General features: G+C 39.2%; 1 protein-coding gene across 2 annotated transcripts in view; it reads right to left on the minus strand.

Moving 5' to 3' along the window:
• Positions 1-4,065: 4,065 nt before the first annotated feature.
• AP1G1 (adaptor related protein complex 1 subunit gamma 1) overlaps positions 4,066-20,771 on the minus strand; it is an 80,124-nt gene continuing 63,418 nt past the window's right edge. For both annotated transcript variants that reach the window (XM_029242555.1, XM_029242546.1), the window contains 10 exons: positions 19,498-19,620; positions 19,237-19,326; positions 18,496-18,623; positions 17,386-17,490; positions 16,331-16,472; positions 16,012-16,138; positions 12,138-12,245; positions 11,857-12,017; positions 9,115-9,213; positions 4,066-8,251 (listed from right to left, as the gene is read on the minus strand). In XM_029242555.1, coding sequence (XP_029098388.1) covers positions 8,150-8,251; positions 9,115-9,213; positions 11,857-12,017; positions 12,138-12,245; positions 16,012-16,138; positions 16,331-16,472; positions 17,386-17,490; positions 18,496-18,623; positions 19,237-19,326; positions 19,498-19,620 — 1,185 coding nt within the window. In that variant the 3' untranslated portion in view covers positions 4,066-8,149. The remainder of the gene's footprint in view (positions 8,252-9,114; positions 9,214-11,856; positions 12,018-12,137; positions 12,246-16,011; positions 16,139-16,330; positions 16,473-17,385; positions 17,491-18,495; positions 18,624-19,236; positions 19,327-19,497; positions 19,621-20,771) is intronic.

A 20,771-nucleotide genomic window follows, 5' to 3' on the forward strand; every position in this document is an offset into this window, starting at 1 on the left:
AGCGGGCCCGCGGGGCCCGGCTCCACCTCCCCCATCTGCGGCTGGTGGAGGCTGCACAGGGACGCCCGGCCGGCGCTACGCCGCACGGAGCCTCGGCGGCGAGCGCGAACAGCCTGCGGCCCCGCCCCCCGCAGTCCGCCGGCCCCGCCCCCTGCCGCCCTGCCGGCCCTGCCACCCGCCGCCCCGCCGGCCCCGCCCCACCCGCAGCCGTTTCGGCCCTGCGTAGCCGCGGGCCCGGTGCGTCCTGGGCGCTGCGAGCCGCAAGCCGCTGGGCGGGCTGCCTGGGACCTCGCGGGCGGAGCCCGGCGCCACCGCAGGGCTGGGCCTCCGTTGTCGGCCGCCCTCGGTTTGGAGGACTGAGGTACAGGGAGGATTATTTGCTGCTGTCCCCGCCTCCGAAGTATGGGCTGGACAAGGAAGGGGGGGTGGAGGGCTGCACCTGTCAATAGTGACGCGAGGACGCTGCCCTCCGCCAAGGGTGCCTCTTGTAACTGACCTTTCCCAGACCTTCCCTCTGTACTTCAAAACCGGATGCCTATATTCAATATCCTATGATAAAACATAATGGAAAAGAATATGAAAAAATAATGTATATATATTTATAGCTGAATCACTATGTTGTACAGCAGACATTAACACAATATTGTAACACAACTATGCTTCAATTAAAAAAAAAAAACTGGACTGTCACCCTCACGTACAAAGCCATTGAACGAATTGTTGAGAATACTCACCTTAGCAAGGCCCTTTCTCTTCCTTATTAGAGATGCTCACGGCCTTCTTCAGCAAATTCGACCCCACCTCATGTACAAAATGTCATCTCACCTCCCAGCCACATTTTAATTTCTCCTCATTTAGTAAAATTATCAGAATATTGTTCTCTGCTTCAAGCAGTAACGTGGTCTGGTCTGAAAGCCATTTTATTATTTGCAATTCTAGTTCAGAAAATTTTTATTATTTTCTTTTAGTTCCTGCAGTGATAGTTTTGTGACTGGTCAGTGGGCCAAATCAGACAGCCAGATTCCAAATTTCAGCTCTACCTCTTATTATTAGATCTATACCCTTGTGCTATTTTATCTAAGCCTTTGGTTCTTAGCTGTGAAATAGAAATTAGTCTGTATAGTAGTTATTATGAAGATTTTGCAAATGCATACAAAGTGCTTGACACATAGTAGTGATTCATAGGTGTCACTATTATTCTGAATTTCCAAATTTAAGAGACACTCAATTCCTTAGAGTTCTCTTGTTAATTCTGCTCTAAATTGTCTTAGGAAACCTTCTAGACCTCTGGATTTTTAGGTCTCCCCCTCCTACACAGGTGTTGAATCTTCAGGCAACTTCTAAGGAATTAGCAGAAAAAAACAATTTCTTGTGCTTTGAATAATTGGTATCACCTATTAACCATTGCTTCAGCTTGCCTAGTACAGACCAACTATATGTTAAGAATATTTTAATTGTAGGTTTAGAACAAGAGAGTTTGACATCTGTCAGTGCAGTCTGTTCCCCTCTTCTATGTATGTGTTTATAGATATTTTAAATTCCAAGACAAAATTTGACTCTTGCAAAGATTCTGACTCTGTACAAATTATTTCTTCTGTGAAAGTTTGGTCACTACCTTCTCCCCTCTGAGTTACTTTGTATATACCAAAATTCCAATCTCCAGTCATCTTCATTTCTTTGTCTCATTCTAGTGAATTTAAAATGATGTCTCTGTGAGTCTGGTGTAAAGTGAAAAAAACTCTTTGTCTACCTCCTGGGTTTTCCTTCTACCCTGAAATTACTTTCAAGAAAGCTACTCAAAGTAGTTGGATTCCCATTTCAGTGCTTATTGGGTAACTTCTTCCAGCAAGAACACTGGTATGTAAGGGGTAAGCACCAATATGGAGACAGAAGTGGAGTTGACCAAGGGCAGACAGGCAGAGAAAAGAATGAAAATGTGGTTCAGAATTAAGTGCTTCTAAAAGCCTGTTTCTTGAGGTACTACACATTACATTTTCCAGATCTCATGAGCAGAAGCTCTTTATTAGTTTATCATCTGAAGGGGAAGGATCCTGTCACACGACCAGCATTTGAGTTCATGCTGGGGAACAGCAGTGGTAGATGATTTTTATTTTTATTTTTGTAATTAATGGGAGAGTGGGCTAAAGCATCAATTCAGAATACAAGCATATGCTAAAAGTTATGTATTTACTACTTCTTCAACAACAGTAGTACCTCTTTCAAAAAGAGAACAAAAAAGCTAGGAGCCCAGGTGTTGCAGGGGATAATTTATGACGCAGCTCTCTTTAAAGGTCTCCATGGTTTAAGACCCAATTCAGTTAAGTGGTGACAACCAGTTGATTCTGAGTTTTCTTTTCAGATCATGTATTGCCATTAACATTTTATACTGTTTCAAAGGTCACATATTCATGTTCTCCCCCAGTTCAAGGCAGTGTGCATTACGTATGCCTAGGGTTATGTAACTACAATTTCTAGAAATGGTAAACAGCTCAGACTAACCCTAAAAATAAATTCCTCTGGGATTTTTTGTGCAAATATCCATCTGCCCTCACTGCAGGTTCATCATTACAAAAATCAGTTTGAATCAAGCCAAGAGACAGAGAAGTCATTAGACTCCCTCCTTTCTGTATCCTTCCTGTAAGTGCATACCTCTCTTTCCACCTGGAAGGGGTTGGGGAGGGACACACACACACACACTTTATCCCAGGAGCTCTTCCTAATCTTCACTACAAAATGGAAAGAAGGTCTGGAGAAGGAGAGTTCACGTCTGTAAGATTTTGGTAGAGGAGCCATAAGAGCTTACTACATTTGCTTCTTTATAGCTAGTTCCCATTCCTTTGATGATCACAAGTCATCTTTAGGCCTAAATCCTTTGTTATTTCTACCACAGATTGAGCAGATTTAGATATTCCTTATTTTAGTTTCAAATAAACAGGCTGTATTTACCTGGCTTCCAGGTTTGAAGGATTTTTTTTCCTTGAACACTTTTGTATTGTTGAATATGGGGACAACTGAACTAGGGAAGGAAATAGCATGAAAAATACTTTAAAAAAGTGATAAAAATTGGGCTTCCCTGGTGGCGCAGTGGTTGAGAGTCTGCCTGCCGATGCGGGGGACACGGGTTCGTGCCCTGGTCCGGGAAGATCCCACATGCCGCGGAGCGGCTGGGCCCACGAGCCATGGCCGCTGAGCCTGCGCGTCCAGAGCCTGTGCTCCGCAACGGGAGAGGCCACAACAGTGAGAAGCCTGCGTACCCCAAAATAAAAAAGTGATAAAAATTAATTTGGTCCTTCTGGATGGAAGTTCAAATCTGAACACTATTCACTGTATTAAGTAAATGTCTAGAGTCTATTACTGGCTAACATTTTCTACTGCAGCTTTTATATTTTCCTCTCGTTACATGGAGATGAAGGTGTCCAGTAAATTTAATATTAGAAACAAAGATGAATTTTAACTAAGCCACATATAAGATTATAGAAATGTCACTTATCAAACAGCACCAAAGGGCACTTCTGCATAAATTAGATAATTGCCAAGGCCTACTTCCTCCTACTTCTCAGTTAGGGGACTATCACACTCTCCCTCTTTTCAATAAGGGACTATCAGGGATCATCTGAGTACTAGAACACATAAGCTCCCAACTTTCAACCACTCTCACTTCTATGGAAGAGTTCATATAAAATAGATCATGAAACAGAATTCATTTGGCTGGTCAAGCCTTCCTCTTCTTAGACACAGATAAACTTGAACAAGTCACAAATAGACGCTTTAAACTAAAAGCTCATGACCACCTCTAACACACAATTCATCTTGACATGATTTATTTGCCTTGTTTGAGAATTCACCCATGTGGAGAATACCAGCATGGAAACAATCACTAGTTAAAATTTCCAATTGCACTTTTCACTGTCTGTAACTTCAAGTTTTTAAAAATTTGTTCAAGTTCCTCTTTTGGTGAGATTTCTGTGTAAAAGGAACATTAACAGGCAAGTTTAGCTCAAAGCTCTGGAATAAGAACTCATCAAAGGCTTCTCTAATCCACTTGTAAGAAGTGAGGAAGCAAAATTTAAATCATTGACTATTGACTTTTTATTAGTCACTGTTCATAATTTGTTTCAACCAAAAGACAATACACACAGCAGAATTCTAATGCATCCCATGTAAATGTTTACATCCATTTTATTCCTCTCGCCTCTAAGACTTATCATTTAATTTAAAATTTTTTTTACATCTCAAAAATATGTCTGCAATAATTAGAACTTCATTAGCCGTCCCGCTTGGAAACAGCCTTTTAATATCTTTACAGTAAAGAAGATGTGATGGGGCTTAATGAAAATGTAACTTACAACATTATGAAAGAAAAGGGACTATACAGGGACACAGTGGGAGTTCACAAAGGAAAGAGTTCAGAAGCTCTTTCCCATGAAGCCCCCAAAGAGAAAACAAAAACAAAACACACAAAGCGCAACAGCAGGTTCCAAAAACAAAAACAAAAACAAAACTCCAATGTTCCATGTTGAAGTCAGAATCAGCCTCGTGGAAGTTCAAGAAGCAACTGTGCATGCTGCTTCAGCCTTTTCTTCTGTTTGAATGTTCCAGGTCCTGGAACCCTGTAGATGGGACCCACTCACTGCTATTGCTTGAAAAAGAGTTATTCACTTCCAGTTCTACAAGCAGGCCCACCCTCCTGAGCCAGAGCTGGTCAAAGTGTTTTAAACTTCAGGACTTTCTGAGCACGTCTCTTTTCAGTGATCCTCCCCATTACCAAACTCCTGAGTGCACAGATGTGTACCACCTCTCCACCAACCACAAAGCTCGTGAGTATCCACTTTTTGCTCTCTAGCTCACTCTCTGTTTAGGACAATGTGGGTAATACACATTCACTAGAAAAAAACATACGCATTCAAACTTTCCTTCCCCTAGTTCTCATAGCCCAAATATTTTCCAACGCAGAAGATAATGAAGTTGAACCTTGAAAACAGTATCCCCTAATTTCCAACCTCTCAGAACAACATGAAAATGGAAAGCATGTTATATAGTAGACGAAAATACTCAAACCGTTAGTGCTAGACAGTTTTCTTATATAAATGGGACAAACAAGGGGTACGAAGCACATCTTTAATCTACAAGAGGGAAGAATCCCCTCCCAAATGTTACAGTGAGGAATGTTTCTTTAAATTAGAAAGACCTTAAAATGAACAGATAATCACTATACAAAGCATGAAACATTCCATGGCTGTCCAAATTACCTCGAGGTAACAGCACCGGAGCATAGTGGGAGAAGCTTCTCGGGTAGAGCACCCTTCCTACAGTTTTCTGAGATTACTTAGACAAATTCTCCTTTAGGATTACTGTGGGGGTGGGGAGGGAGTACAGAATAAAAACTACTCTGGAAGAGGGGAAATAATGAGGTAAAAGTGCATGTGAAATTGTCCAAGTAAGTGTGTTTAGGCTCACTGCTTATCACCCTGGAGTTATGAAAACAGCCATGGAAATCACCCTTTCCTCACAATGGCTCTGAAGTTGTAAATCTAAACAATTTTGCTCCCCCGTGAATGGTTATACTAGGGAAAGAAATAACTGAAATGTGCAAGTATTCATAGAAATTAAGAGATTTCTCCTTTAGCAGCACGGCCAAATGAGAGGAGAACGAATTCTGATCCTAGAAACTAAGGCACACTGAAGCTTTCAAAGATCCAATCATTTGAAACAGTCTTCACAACCATCAGTATCCTAGGCAGTTAGTTACCTGGCCGCTAGTCCTTCAATACGGTGCTCAGGTTCACTCTCTGGAATCATTTCATATTCTACACAGCACCCTTTGTGTTAAGGCCATGATTTTTACTCTGCCTAGACAAAGCTATGGATGATCACATAACTCTAGCTCAAAACTACATTCACCCAAGGAGACACTTTGTTCTGAGAGTAGACCCTTTCCAGCCCCATTCGCTAGCACTGTCTCATAGCATGATCTTCAGCAGATTTCTGAGATTCAAATCAGTTCAACTAAAGAAACTTGAGCTGGTTAACTATAAACGTGAGAGAGAAAATAAAGCCTCAACCACAAGAGGAATGTTAGACAAATTCTATTCAAGAAATCCACCAATATTATGTTAATCCTATCACGTTTCACAGCATTAAGTATCCATCCAATGAAATCAGTCTGCAAAGAAACCTTTAAAGACTATTTTTCATCACACAGGCAGAGCAGTTGTTTGAAACACACACTAGACCACACTTACTTTACTGAAAACTACGCACAAGGTAACATCCTGTTCTTGACTCAGTCAACCATTTACCCAGTAGAATAAGTTTTAGCAAATCTTGCTCTTAAATACTAAAATAAGACCAGAAAGTTCCCCCTTTGGAGCCTTTAGTTCAACTCCAGTTTGTCAAATGTTAGGAATAATCTAGCATCTGATACAGAGCTAGATTTGACAAGACACTGAAGATTTTAAGTAAAGGCTTGGTGAAATGGAGGGGGAAAAAATGGATATCTGTATCCAGTTTTAAGACCAAAGCCAAAGTGGTCCTTATACTGTACTCAATACAGTAATGATTGCAAATGTTTTAAGAGCAAGGTGGGCCTGACTTTTCCTTTTCTTTAGTACATCAGACATGGCACCTGTGCACCTGAACATACACAGTACATTCAACACGTGCCACAGGAGGGTCACCTTACCTCATGCCAGCAACTCAGTGTTAAGGTTTGATAACATGAGGGTCCTTTCTAAAAGCACTCGGCACTCTCACTAGTTTAAAAAGCTCCAGATCTCAAGTCTTTGATGCAGATACTCATAAGATTGGCCTCTCTTGAAAGACCAACTTCTCGCACTCAGGAAAGGATATTCCTACCCTATGGTGTCTGTAAGACTTCCTCTGACATAGGGGGCAAGGAAGCTACAAGGCTTCATTCCAACACCATAAAGTACGATATAGGAAAGATTTCTTTAACTGCGTGGTCTTTATTTCAGTGCCAGTGTTACAGATACAACACAAATGTTCCAGTTAGAAGAAGGAATTCAAACGGAATGCCAAGGTCAAGCCAGGCTCAGGAAATAAAAAGGGAGATTTTGAGTAATGGAGAAGATGACTCCAATATGCTCTAGAGTGAATCAGATACTCACTCTTCCTGTGGGCAAAGGTGCTTTTGTTAAGGAGTCTGTACTTTAAAAGTGGCAAACTCCTCTTTCCACCCATTTACCATAGTTCAGGCAAGTCATGGGTTTGGGAGAAACTTTAAAATTTGTAGTGGGAATAGGGGCATTAATAACTATTAATATACCTTTTGTAAATTGTCCACTTTGCACTTTAAGGGGAATCAATTTTGAAAATCATGGAGAGTACTCATGACTACAGCTAAAGAATGCAGAGAAAGGGGGGCTGGAAGAGCCTTTGAAGTTTCTATTACAAATAGAGCACCATATCCTTCATGCCAAATCTAAACAAAAGCTCTTTTTAACTGCATCTGTCCAGTGTTTACAAATAACCTTTCAAGGTCTGACCAGTTCTTGGTAACAAACATACATACATGTGTGTGTCTGTGTGTGTACAGCAATGCACAGAAAAGGCTACCAGGAGCCTAATGCCTCTTTCAAACATCGGGGGAACCAGTAGAAAAAGGCAGGGCTCCCTGATGTCCACCGTTACATTTCCGTTCTCAATGCCAGATGTAAAAAGCGCCTGAAGATGGTAACCCAGCTAGTGAGGAGTAAATACCCCACCTCGCCCAGTCCACAGAGAAACACAGTAAAAGGAAGGGGCAACTCTTTGCTGCAGAGACAGAGTGAGTGTCTTCTTGCCATGAATTCCAGTCCTCTCCTCCAGACCAGCTGCTTATTTCCTCAGGGGCTCAGGGAATGTTGATTCTGGCTGTAAATGTAGGAGGGGTGGAGAAGTGCAGAAAAAGGAGAGGAGGAGGAAGAGTGCAAAGTAGCCTCCAGAAGCAGCCGGCCTCAACAGTGGAGGAGAGGAGATTAGTCTTTAACAACGCTTCAAGGTCAGCAATAACTTTAGGAAAATCCTCCTCAACAGTTCTCTTCAGCTCCTCATGCCCATGGTACAGTTGGGGGGGACTTGCAGCGATCATAATCTCCTTCCCAGAGTTCCTTTGATTGAGTGGGATAAGAATGAGAATGGTGCTGGACCCTCATTGCCAGGACTGAGGGGGAAAGTTGTTCACCTCTGCTAGATCTTGCATTGCTGAGCCCTTGTGATTATATGTGAGCTTGATCCGCATTCGCAGCTGTTGCTGTCAGAAGAAAAGAGAATAAAAAATTACACACTGAAATAAAATCTTTAGAATCTGTAGTCTACAAATAGACTTTTAATCTTAGAAAACACACATTATTTTAAAGCAGAACTCTCTTAAAAATGAAACACAGGCAAAAAACAACAACAAAAACCACCTAATACTCTAGCTATTAGCCAACATCATGCAGTCAAGTAGAGAAAATGCATCTCCAGAACTCACTGTTGGCTTCAATCCTAGAACCACATTAACAGGACAGAACCACTCAGGAGCATTTTCACAGAAACATTTGCTAAATGCTTTTCTCAAAGATTCAACCCTTGTATCCAATTTTCTAGAAAAATGAGGTAAACGTACTCATCTTATGCTCTACATTCAGATATACTGGTTGCTTTGTCCCCCTCCCCATGCAAAAACCTAGACTTTTAAGCCTCTAAATAGAGAACTCTTTAAATGTGCATTTTAAAGATTTTTTTTTGATGTGGACCATTTTTAAAGTCTTTATTGAATTTGTTATAATATTGCTTCTGTTTTACGTTTTGGTTTTTTGGCCATGAGGCATGTGTGATCTTAGCTTCCCGACCAGGGATCACACCCGCACTCCCTGCATTGGAAGGTGAAGTCTTAACCACTGGACCGTGGGGAAGTCCTCTAAGTGTGCATTTTAATGAGATGCCACTAAACCATTTTGTGTGTCTGGGCTTCACTTATTATCTACAAAAGAACAAGGAGGTTAGACCAGACATTTTAAAAGATTTCTTTTCTGCTGTGAGTCAGAAAAAGCTTTGAGAAACAAAGCAAATTTTATTTCAGGGAATATGCTTACACCTTGCTCAGATAATGTCTTCAAATGTGCTACTCACCTTCTGTGGGTTCAGAACTTTAATGACTTGTGTGATGGTCCCCGTATTAAATGCTGGGACAATGCTGCTGCTAGGAGACAGAAGCTGCAGCTGGAATGTCTGGGGGGAACAAAGGGCACTCTTCAGAAAAATACACTTAACACTATGTCAGAGATGTCAACAAATACAGTCAGACACGCAGATGATGGTTCAATTACCAGATTTACCTACTACTAAATTCTATTTGTTTTTCAGATATCAGCAATTCACAGCATGTGGGCTATCACTTCATGGCATTTATAAAACGCCATTGTTTCTAGCAATGAGCTACTCTTTGCTTCCTGGTAGAAGCAACTTTAGCCTACCACTTTTCAAAAAGTAACCAATTCTTGTTCTGGCAACCTCACTTAATAGTAACTGATCAACTATGTAACTAAAAAAACAAAACAAAACAAACAACAGCAACAAAAAAAATGGGTCCCTGCGGTTAAAAAAAAACTAGAAAGAAATGAAAAGCTTTCTAAAAATAGTAAACCAGCACACTAGTCACCAACTACACGCCTTCAAACTTTTGTGTATTTGGATGGTTGCGATCAGAGACTTGAACCTTTGTTTTCTAAAGCCTATATAATCTGGAATGTGTCAAGGGTTACTCCTACAGGACAGAGGTAAAGGAAAAGCTGAAAAAAGCCAGTTTGTTAATACGTATGTGGAACACATCAGGATCTCTACATTGGGGACACAAAGCCCTAACAGAAAAATTATGTGCAGAACTAACCCATACAGCAAAAGACCTGGAAAAGCCAAACACCATAATTTATTGAGTGCTGGTGGATTTTGTTTGTTTGTTTACAGGGAAGAGAGATAAAAGTGCTGTGAGCAAGACAGGTAAGTCATAGTTAGCACTATATAGTACGTATGCAGCTATTTTACAGACTAGGGTTACAAAAATTTTCCTGAAAGTTTAGTCTCCTAAAATATTAGAGAGAGAGGAGAATTAGAGAGAGAGAAAGAGAAAGAAGAGAAGAGGGGGAGAGAGAAAGAAAGGGATGGAGGGAGAGAAAAGAGAGAAGGGCAAAGGGGAGAGAAAGAGAGGGAGGGAAGGAAGAAAGGAGGGAAGGAGGTTCGTGGGTCTAGGTCTTCTCTAAGGCCAAAAATTATAAGAGCAGAAATTTAATCTCAATGCACAGGTTTATTACTTTGGGACTTATTCATAAGTCTACTGTCAAGATAAATTATGTAAGCTAAAATTCATTTATTTACATTTATTTCATTAAATGTTACATGGCATCAACTGTAATTCACACCATTATTTTATATACCACTGAGAAAGAAAATAGGCTGTCAATGAAACTATGACAAAGGTATCAATTTTAAAATGTACCCCAATTTCAGAAATAACAAAAAGTAAAAACAGTATTAGAAGAATCTACGAAATACAACGTTTTGAAGTTCAAGATACATCATGATATGCAAATAGGCATTGTATAGTACAACACCAAGAAGAAGGCCATACTTTAAAGCAGAGACAGTATGTTGCTAGAACCGCAGCGTAAAATAATAAGTATAAAACTCTAAGTTGTAGCAACTAACATTTACTGAGCACCGAACATACAAAAAGTGCTTAAAACAGTACCTGGCACATAAAACTCATTTATTCCTCAAAGGAACCCTATGAATTAGATATCACGATGACACACCCCCTTTGCAAATGAAGAAACTGAGGCATAGAGATTAAGTAACCTGCTTAATGTCATACAACTAGTATTGAAACCACTAACTACTGCTTGTAAAACATCTACATTATTCTGACTCCTAAAAATCCAAGTAAAGAAGGTTGCAAAGTCAGCAGTAACCACAAGTAAAAGGTCTTCAATTTCCAAAATTGTGTTGTCTGAATGTCATACTTCACATGTCACTGAAAAGATCAGATTAGCCTAATCTATCCCAGGGGTTGGTAAAATATGGTCCATGGGCCAAGAATGAACTGACACCTCTTTCTGTAAGTGTTTTATTGGAACAGAGCCACCACCTTTATATATCGCCCATGACAGTTTTGGCACTATGACAGCATATAGCCTAAAATACTCACTATCTCGTCTTTTGCAGAAAAATTTTGCCCACTCCTCATTCTACATTTTCCTTTTTCAAAACTTTTCATTATTCAATGATGAACATAAACACTCCTTAAACTAAGATTTGGTATAAACAAAACTTCAATTTACAAAAACAAGCAGTCATTGCATCAATAGTAAACTAGATGTTAATGAAGGAGGAATGTTTCTCTCACATTATCAAGAGGCAAAAACTTTTAATTCTGATCCAGTGACTAGAAGAGAGTATCAAATACATGAAGTCTCTCATCTTGAACTTTAATTCCACATTACAATTTGTGCTTTTTAGGTCTTTACCACTGTACTGCTGAACCCCAACCTATCCTCAGTGCCCTGAGCATTGATGAATCACCTTGTAGAATTCTGCTCTGTCGCTATTAGGCCGCCCTTCCTTTATCCATTGTAGACAATACTAACTGTAAGAATATTTTTGACTAAGCAGAAAGTATTCATTAAAAATGACATGCTTAGTTAAAAAAAAAAATGACATGCTTCAATGAACCATAATAGTTAATTACTGTTAGTTTGAGTTAAATCTGCAAATTTAGTTTAATCTCTGAACATTAAAATATATCCCTTACCAAATACATAAAAAATAATCAGCCAATTTTTAATTCAAGGAAAAAGGCCAAGAAGACAATTATAGTACCTTTGGTACTGCAGCCTGGAAAACAAAGTCCGTCATGTCCAGCTCTGTGCTGTTGGAGGCCTGTATTGTTATCACTGTGACACTGGGGTTGGTGTTTGACCGTTCAAAGGTGAATTCTATCTTCAAGCCATTCTTACTGTATGCTGTGATGGAGGGGATGCCTGGGAAAGCACAGGGAGATCAGTCTAATTGTAGTCAGCCTAATGCTTCCGAAATTATTACTTCCTTTCTTCAACAACTATCTCTCATTGCTCTAATGATGATAACACCAGTGATCGTACCTGTAGCAATGTCATTGAAGAGAGGCTGTGATGAAAGTCCATCCAACAAGAAGGGGGGCTGGGATATCTGTGGGACTGAGGCAGGGGCGGGAGCAGCAGCTGGAGCACCTAAATGAAACATCCCAAAGTTAGGTCAATCTTAGCCAGAATGACAAATCTCACCAAGAAAATATGGAAGAAAATTATCATGATCTCAAATTAAGGGAAGGATGCCTTAAACAAGATGCAAAAATCATAAACCATAAAAATAACTAAAAATCCAAATACTTTAAAATGAATAACTTCTGTTCATTTTAAAAAAACCATAAAAAAATAGACCAAAGGCAGAAGAAAATGTATGCTACAAAATCACAAATGGATGATTACCTAGAACTATAAATATCTTTTACAAATCAATAAGGAAAAAAGTTAACCTAATTTAAAAGTGGTAAGAGAAATGAAGAAGCATTTCACAAGAGAAGGAATGCTTTGATTAATTCTTGCATATTTACACAGGGAGACATGTTACAAAAAGTGTGCATAGCAAGATAATTTCTAACAATGAAATTCTGGAAACAAAATGTCCATCATCAAAATAATGGGTAAGTAAATTGTGGTACACTGACAAAATAAAATACTATACATATACAGCAGTAAAAATGTGAATGCACTAGAAATGCACTTAACATGGATTATTCACAAATACAATGTTTAGCAGAAAAAAGCAAGGTATAAAAGTACTCATGCAGTTGGATACCAGTTCTAAAAAGGCAAAAAATGGCAAAACAATACTACACGCTGTATCATTCTAGAAATACACATGAATGGTAAACACCAAAGCTAACACTATTTTAGAATAGATAGTAGTTACCTCTGGGATCAAGAGGGAAGGAGATAAGGGGGCAGTACACAGGGAATGTCAACTCTCTTAGTAACATTTTATTTTACAAGCTAAGTAGATCAAGGCATTTATTAATTTTAACACACACACACACCCTGGGAGAGGTGGTGTGGAGTGGGGGAAAGAAATCATCAGATTATGATACTTATTTGATCCTTCCAAATAAGAACAAGTTAAGGAGGGCCAGGGATAGAACGTGATCATGAACTAACAGAAATCAAGATTCTAAGAAGAGGCATAAGAAAATTCAGCAAAAGAAAGAGAATGCATTTTATGCTTAAATAGATTTCAAACTACTTATAAAATTAACTGAAATTACACCATTTAAAAGTTCACAAAATGAAATAAAGGCTGAATTAGCTTAAAAAAAATAATGCTCAAGTACACTCGAAAAAAAATCACATACTAAAAATTAGCAAGGAAGGTAGAAATACATATGGCTAAGCAAAGCACAAGGAGCTAAAACAAATGTGGACACTACAGGATGTGCAGTCAAGCAGATTACCAATGAAGAATATAAACAAATATTCATATAGTTATCCTAGTTTTTATAAATCTAATCTAGTAATTTTCCCCCAATTTCCATTTTCAAAACAACTTTAGAAACGTGTTCCCATGGAAAATCACAGGCTACCCAAGACACACAGGCAACATATGAGTCCCTAAGTCCCCCAAATTTTAGCTTTTTTCCTCCTGCAATGGTACAATACGTAGTTTTGAGAAACAACAGAAACTCACTGCTCCAGTTCCTCTAAAAGCTCATACTAAATTTATTTCCTACTTTCTACTGATTTAAATTACTGTGCATTGCGATATGACTGTAATGATGGCTTAAAGAATCTAGAACTCAAAATTTTTTTACTTAAAAATTAAAAAAATAGGAAAATGTGTTTAAACTCATTATGAATAAGGAAAGGAAAATCTAGACTTTTTAACATTTTATCATTTTACTTTTTCATTTAAGACTAGAAAAACAAGAAAGTCAGAACAAAAACAAAACATTAAGACCCCATGATAAATGAGTTAAAGGATACAGAAGGAATGTACGAAAAGGAAATTCATGTATAATGCACATATGGATAAATATAAAACATTCCCTTGAATGAAAAAATAAAAATTAACAAAATGATAGCATCAATCTTTCAACTGTTAGGGCTTTTTAAAAAAGATGATAATATTTATGACTATACAGTGAAACTCATGGCCATATACATTGAGGAAACGATAAATAACATTTACCAAGTGCCTACTATGTGTCATGCATGTACTAAGTCACTGTTCCTCACAATACCCTATGACGTTAAGTATTTATCCTTCTTACTTTAAACAGATTCAGACAGATTAAGCCTAACTTAACTTAGCCTAAGAATGTAAACCCAAAATAAATTTGGACAAATTTATGTAATAACGATATGTTGAGGCATCAGTTATGATAAGAAAAATCTGGAAACAAACAAAACGCCCAATAGTAAGGAACTGAATAAATAATGGTTCACACTTCTTAATGAAATATTAGACAACCATTTAAAATTATAATTGGTAAGATTATGTACTAACATGGAAATGCTATTATGTTAATAAATAAAGCATATCATCTATACACTACGGTTTGTTTTGGCCATGCCACACAGCTTGCAGGATCCTAGTTCCCTGACCAGGGTCTGAACCCAGGCCCTAAGCAGTGAAAGCACATAGTCCTAACCACTGGACTGCCAGGGAATTCCCCATACACTATGTTTTAAACATGGGATTGTTTTTGTTTTTCCATATATCTAGGATAGCTTTGGCATCTCAAGATTTGAAAATGACTATTTGTAAATGGCTCTAAGTACATGACAAGTAACATTTTTAAATTCTGTTAAGACGAATATAAACCATAAGCTCTGGGAGGCTGCTACGTTAGGAAAAATATCATTTAGCTTGCGATAGCCAGTCTAGATGAGCATTCAACAACTTTATCCTATGGCTGTTTTCTACGTAAGGTCATGTATGCTGTAACTCTCCATTATACTTTTAAAGAAGTCACTTAAGATAGAAATTAAATGCTACAGTGATACTCTTGGACTCTTTTTTTTTTTTTTTAATTTATTTATTTTTGGCTGTGTTGAGTCTTCATTGCTGCACGCGGGCTTTCTCTAGTTGCAGTGAGTGGGGGCTACTCTTTGTTGCGGTGCGCAGGCTTCTCATTGCGGTGGCTTCTCTTGTTGTGGAGCATGGTCTCTAGGCATGTGAGCTTTTGTAGTTGTGGCACACAGGTTCAGTAGTTGTAGCTCGCGGGCTCTAGAGCGCAGGCTCAGTAGTTGTGGCACGGGCTTAGCTGCTCTGCAGCATGTGGGATCTTCCCGGACAAGGACTCGAACCCATTTCCCCTGCATTGGCAGGCGGATACTTAACCACTGTGCCACCAGGGAAGCCCTCTTGGACTCTCTTGAACTCTTGTGTTCACAATATCTCTGAACACATTAATTACAAATGTCTACTACATATAAATAAAGATAAGAAAAGATATTCCCAAATGAAAAGTTATATTTGAATATTATAACCATGGATGACTTTCTCCTTCCATTGCTTTAATACCAAGGAGAGAGACAGGGAGAGAGAGGGAAGGAGGAAAACAGCTGACATCTCTCCACTCTCTACAAATGGCCACAGTTCTTGGAAACTAACCATGAGTAGAAAGAAACCTAGAAAAAGTAATGTATTTCTTGGGATGTATTTCTTTTCTAACCTGAGACAGTCCTTTCTATCTTAAAATGCTATGAGTAATTTACTCTCCAAAAAATTAAAAATTAGACTTTAAGGAATCCCTATTAATTATCTCTAGAGTATTAGTATGGCAACATATCCCAGATGTTGTGAAGACTCTTGCTTTTCACTTAGCCTCTCCCATCTTCAACTGTTTCATGTGCTAGATAGAAAGGCTATGTTCAGTACAGTTTTTCCCTAAGGCCCTTATCCCTAACAAAGCATGAAATAACTCTAGTCTGGCCTCACCTGTAAGATTGATGTCTCCCAGCAAATCAAGAAGTTCTCCACCAGCAGAAGCTGGTTTGCTTGTAGGTGCAGTTGGAATAACAGGTGTTATGTCATTTCCTCCCAACAAATCCAATAAATCATTGGCCTAAACAAGGAAATAAAATCTTATTCATTAGTCATTGCCTTATCTGTATCTGATGCAAAGCCCTTTCAACACTTAAAAATAAGGAAGAGAACCATCAATCAATCCAGGAACACTGAAAGGTATCAGCTAAGAGACAGGTTCTAAGGAACTATAAGATCATGAAGATCCCCAGATAAGCAAGGGAAAAGCTACCTGGCTGGTGGGCTGTGGCCCAGAGGGTGGTGGCTTGGTCTCTAGAGGAGCTGGTTCTGTCTCTCCATTTGTCTGCACAATCTCAGTAGGGCCATTTGTGGTTACTTTTTCCATGACAGGCATTCTCTCAAGCAGAGCAGACCTGAAAGAATCTGAAGTGGTTAAATTCTAGGCAGTTAACCTAGCTTCCCTACCCAAAACAATCACTGTAACTATATTGGAGCCAAACATGTAGAGACATCTCCCCTCCCCACATCCCAACACAGACACTAAAATAGAAGCTGGATTACAAGAATACATGACCTAAATTCCTGGCTGGATTAAGGGCAGGCAAGAAACACTGAATGGACAAACTGTCCCTCTAAATCCCGAGACACTGGGAATTCTCAGTAATAGAGAAATTGGAATGAAAGAACAGCAAATAAGTACGTATTAGCAGTTTCCAATTAAGAAGATACTGGGGCTTCCCTGGTGGCGCAGTGGTTGAGAGCCCGCCTGCCGATGCAGGGGACATGGGTTCGTGCCCCGGTCCAGGAAGATCCCATATGCCGCAGAGCGGCTGGGCCCGTGAGCCATGGCCGCTGAGCTTGCGCGTCCAGAGCCTGTGCTCCGCAACGGGAGATGCCACAACAGTGAGAGGCCCGCGTACCGCAAAAAAAAAAAAAGAAGATACTGCATAACAGAAGAGGGAAAAAAGATACTGCATAACAGAAGACACTGCACACCAAAATGTTAATAGTAATGATATCTGAATGCGATTCTCTTGAGAAGAAAACAACTCCCACTTCTTCACCAAATAAAATGGAAAATGAAGCAAACTTTCTCTACCAAAAGAAAGGTGAGAAGGGGACTAAAGGAACATAGTTCACTTATTTCTTTAGAGGCTAGGCAGAATAGAAGATGGACAAAACACAAGGGGCCAAGCAGTTAGAACTAAACAGAGTTGTGAAGTCCGGCTAATAAAGCACGAGGGATGAATCTCCTTTACGGGTTTATCGTGACAATTTGTTTGAGATGCTAAGAGGCACATGCATTGTTTACTTTCTTTTACTTACCTCATATGGTCATATTTCTTAAAAAGTGCATTATATTCTACTGCCCTCTGCTGGAGCTCCACATCAATGCTGCTTCCATAGATGGAAACCACTTTCTTAATTCGGCTTTGGGATAAAATGACAAACAAATTCAAATACCCAAAAGAAAGTTCATAAACAAGCAGAGAGAATAATGTTTGAAACAGAGGGTTCTGGTTAGAATTTTGAAATGCTCTTTTCTTAATGTACATAACTTTTCAAAAACAAAACACTTTTCCTTTATGTTCATTCATCTGACATATAGCTCAAGACCATCATACTTATTACCATCATACTTATTCTAGTTGTAATACTAGATTTTGTCTGTTAAATATCTCATACCCTAAAATTTGCTAGACAAAAGTACCGATTATTAATTTGCTACAAAAGAATAAATTTATAGTGTTCACTCTCTTCTTTAATAACTTTAAAATAAGCTTTTATCAACAAATGGGTCATGGCATCAGACTTCTTTCAACAAAAGGTCATTACCTGACACCAAATTCTTCTACTTCACAATTTAAATAGTAAAAAATACCATTCTTCACGAGGCTTAACATTAAAAATTAAAGCAGAGGGCTTCCCTGGCGGCGCAGTGGTTGAGAGTCCGCCTGCCGAGGCAGGGGACACGGGTTCATGCCCTGGTCCGGGAAGATCCCACATGCTGTGGAGCGGCTGGGCCCGTGAGCCATGGCCGCTTAGCCTGCGCGTCCAGAGCCTGTGCTCCGCAACGGGAGAGGCCACAACAGTGAGAGGCCCGCGTACCACAAAAAAAAAATTTTAAAGAGTTAAACACCAAAACCTTCACAATTTTCTTCCTATTCAGACATCTCAAAATATTATAATAAACCAGAACCCTTATATGGGAAAATAACTTCGCTACTTTAAAAGAGAAAACAGGCATGGGGGATGACAGGGAGCAAAGTATAGATAAAATAAGGATTAACCATGAAATGATGATTGTTATTGAGGAATAAAGGTATATGCAATTGATTTTACTATTCTACTTTTGCTTTTGCTTGAAATTTTCCATAATAAAGTTTTTAAAAATTACAAAACAACATGTTCACCCTACTTTTTCTCCATACTCACTTTACAGTACAGGTGAATCGAGTAGAAAGCTTCATAATGGCAGTGAGGGCATAACCTCGTGTCACTGAGGTGGACATATTAGAGATTAGGACACTTTCTAAAATATCCAACACTTCATCCTCTGTTACCTGTGCAGAAAAAAAAAAAGACAATGTAAGATGAATTTTAACTGTAAATATCTACATCTGATATTAAGTCACAGGATGTCACTAGAAAGACAATCCTGCCATCATCATTACCAAAGCTTCTAACATAACCTGTGCTTTGCCAGGGTAACTGTACAACCTAACCCACCAACCAGAAGCATGTAGGAGGAGGTAAAAAGGATGGAAAATACCCATTGGGGGCTGAGAGGCATTTTATGACTTTCAAAGGCAGAAGGAGAGGAAGAAAGGAAAAAGATACATAGGGTTAAAGTGTTGTTGCCACAACTTCTCTGAAATCCAGTCCTTTAATGAGCAAATGGAAACATGGATACACTCTCATTTCTTATCAGCCAGAGGGTAAGAGAAACAATGTAAGTCAGTCTGATGGGATGGAGGGTAGGTCCTAAACGCAGTTTTAGTATCTCACAATGGCCCAGTAAGTTCCAACTCAAAAATCAGCAGGTTTTCCAATGTAATTCTGGAATTGCTTCTTTAAAAGGTTTTCAAGGAATCAATCTCAACTGATTAAACACTACTCTCTTAAAACCAAAAACATTGTTTTTCCCCCTCCTTAACCAAGAGTGACAAAGGGTACCTGAATAGGCTCTTCCTCTTCACATTGGCCAGACACAAGAAGATCTCCATATTCACCTATACACCAGGCAGCTACTTGCACCAAAGGTTGCTGTCAAAAGAAAGTCACCGTTTGTCAAAGATTTCAGTCCTTTAAAGGATTAATACAAATCACAGGTCATCTAATCATAAAGGTCAAAACTGAGGCACCTCTAGAGTGACAGCAGTAAGAGCATATCAGGAAAATAAAGGGCAACTTCCCCCCAAAAGTGAAAGTACTTACCTGAGAATAATCACCAAGAATTGCTTTGTACAAGCGCTGGACAGTATAGGCATGCATCTCCACGCTATTGGTTATTAACTGGATCAAGTTGGGAACTGCATCATCACGAACATAGCTTCCTGCCTAAAAGGAAATGCGGACAGTTATCCCTAGAAACACACAGTAATAAGAAGAAATGTTAGCTAGTATTGTTGCTGTTCAAAGGAGACTACTACAAAACACCCTCAAAGATAAAGTTGTTTCCAATTCTCATGTTCATAAGCAGTTCAAACTTCAAAGCCTTTTTTTTTTTACTGGAGTATAGTTGATTTACAATGTTGTGTTACTTTCAGGTGTACGGCAAAGTGAGTCTGTTATACATATACATATATCCACTCTTTTTTTAGATTCTTTTCCCATACAGGCCATTTCAGAGTATTGAGTACAGTTCCCTATGCTCTACAGTAGGTTCTTATTAGTTACCTATTTTATATATAGTAGTGTGTATATGTCAATCCCCATCTCCCAATTTATCCCTCCCCCCTTAAAGTCTTATTTAAATGAATATTCTAAAGTTTTAAGATTTTATAAAAAATAAAAACTTCTCTTTGTCCAAAGTAAAAAAAAAAAAAGTTTAAAATTTAAGAAGCCTTCTCTACTCAAAACAGGTAAGGTCTACGATTATAAAAATTTAAGAAATACATTCACTGGGAACTTAATTACAACAACCTCTCCCTTCCCACAACTCCCCAACACAGGTGTTAAAATCACATGAGCTAGCTATAGTAGTCACGCTACTCTGGGGGATGGAGAAAGGAGTGTACATGAACAGTTCAAAAAGGCTTGTTAAATAAGATGAGACTGAAATAAATAGTAACTTTTAAAAAACCTGAGTTTAGGGGACTTCTTTGGTGGTCCAGTGATAAAGAATCTGCCTTCCAATGCAGGGGACGTGGGTTCGATCCCTGGTCGGGGAAATAAGACCTCACATGCTGCAGGGCTTAGAACTAAGCCCGTGTGCCTCAACAAGACAGCCCACATGCTGCTAACTACAGAGCCCACGCACTCTGGAGCCTGCGTGCCACAACTAGAGAGAGAAAACCCGCACACCACAACTAGAGAGAAGCCCTTGCACCACAGTGAAGAGCCCACACGTCGCAACGAAAGATCCCGAGTGCCTCAAGAAGATCCTGTGTGCTGCAACTAAGACCCGACGCAGCCAAATAAATACATAAATAAGCAAACAAACAAATAAAAAATCTGAGTTTATTCACACTCCTTTAAAAACTAGTTTA

This window comes from Monodon monoceros, unplaced genomic scaffold (genome assembly GCF_005190385.1).
Source record: "Monodon monoceros isolate NGI ecotype Baffin Bay Population unplaced genomic scaffold, NGI_Narwhal_1 Super_Scaffold_10, whole genome shotgun sequence".
Taxonomy (NCBI): Eukaryota; Metazoa; Chordata; class Mammalia; order Artiodactyla; family Monodontidae; genus Monodon; species Monodon monoceros.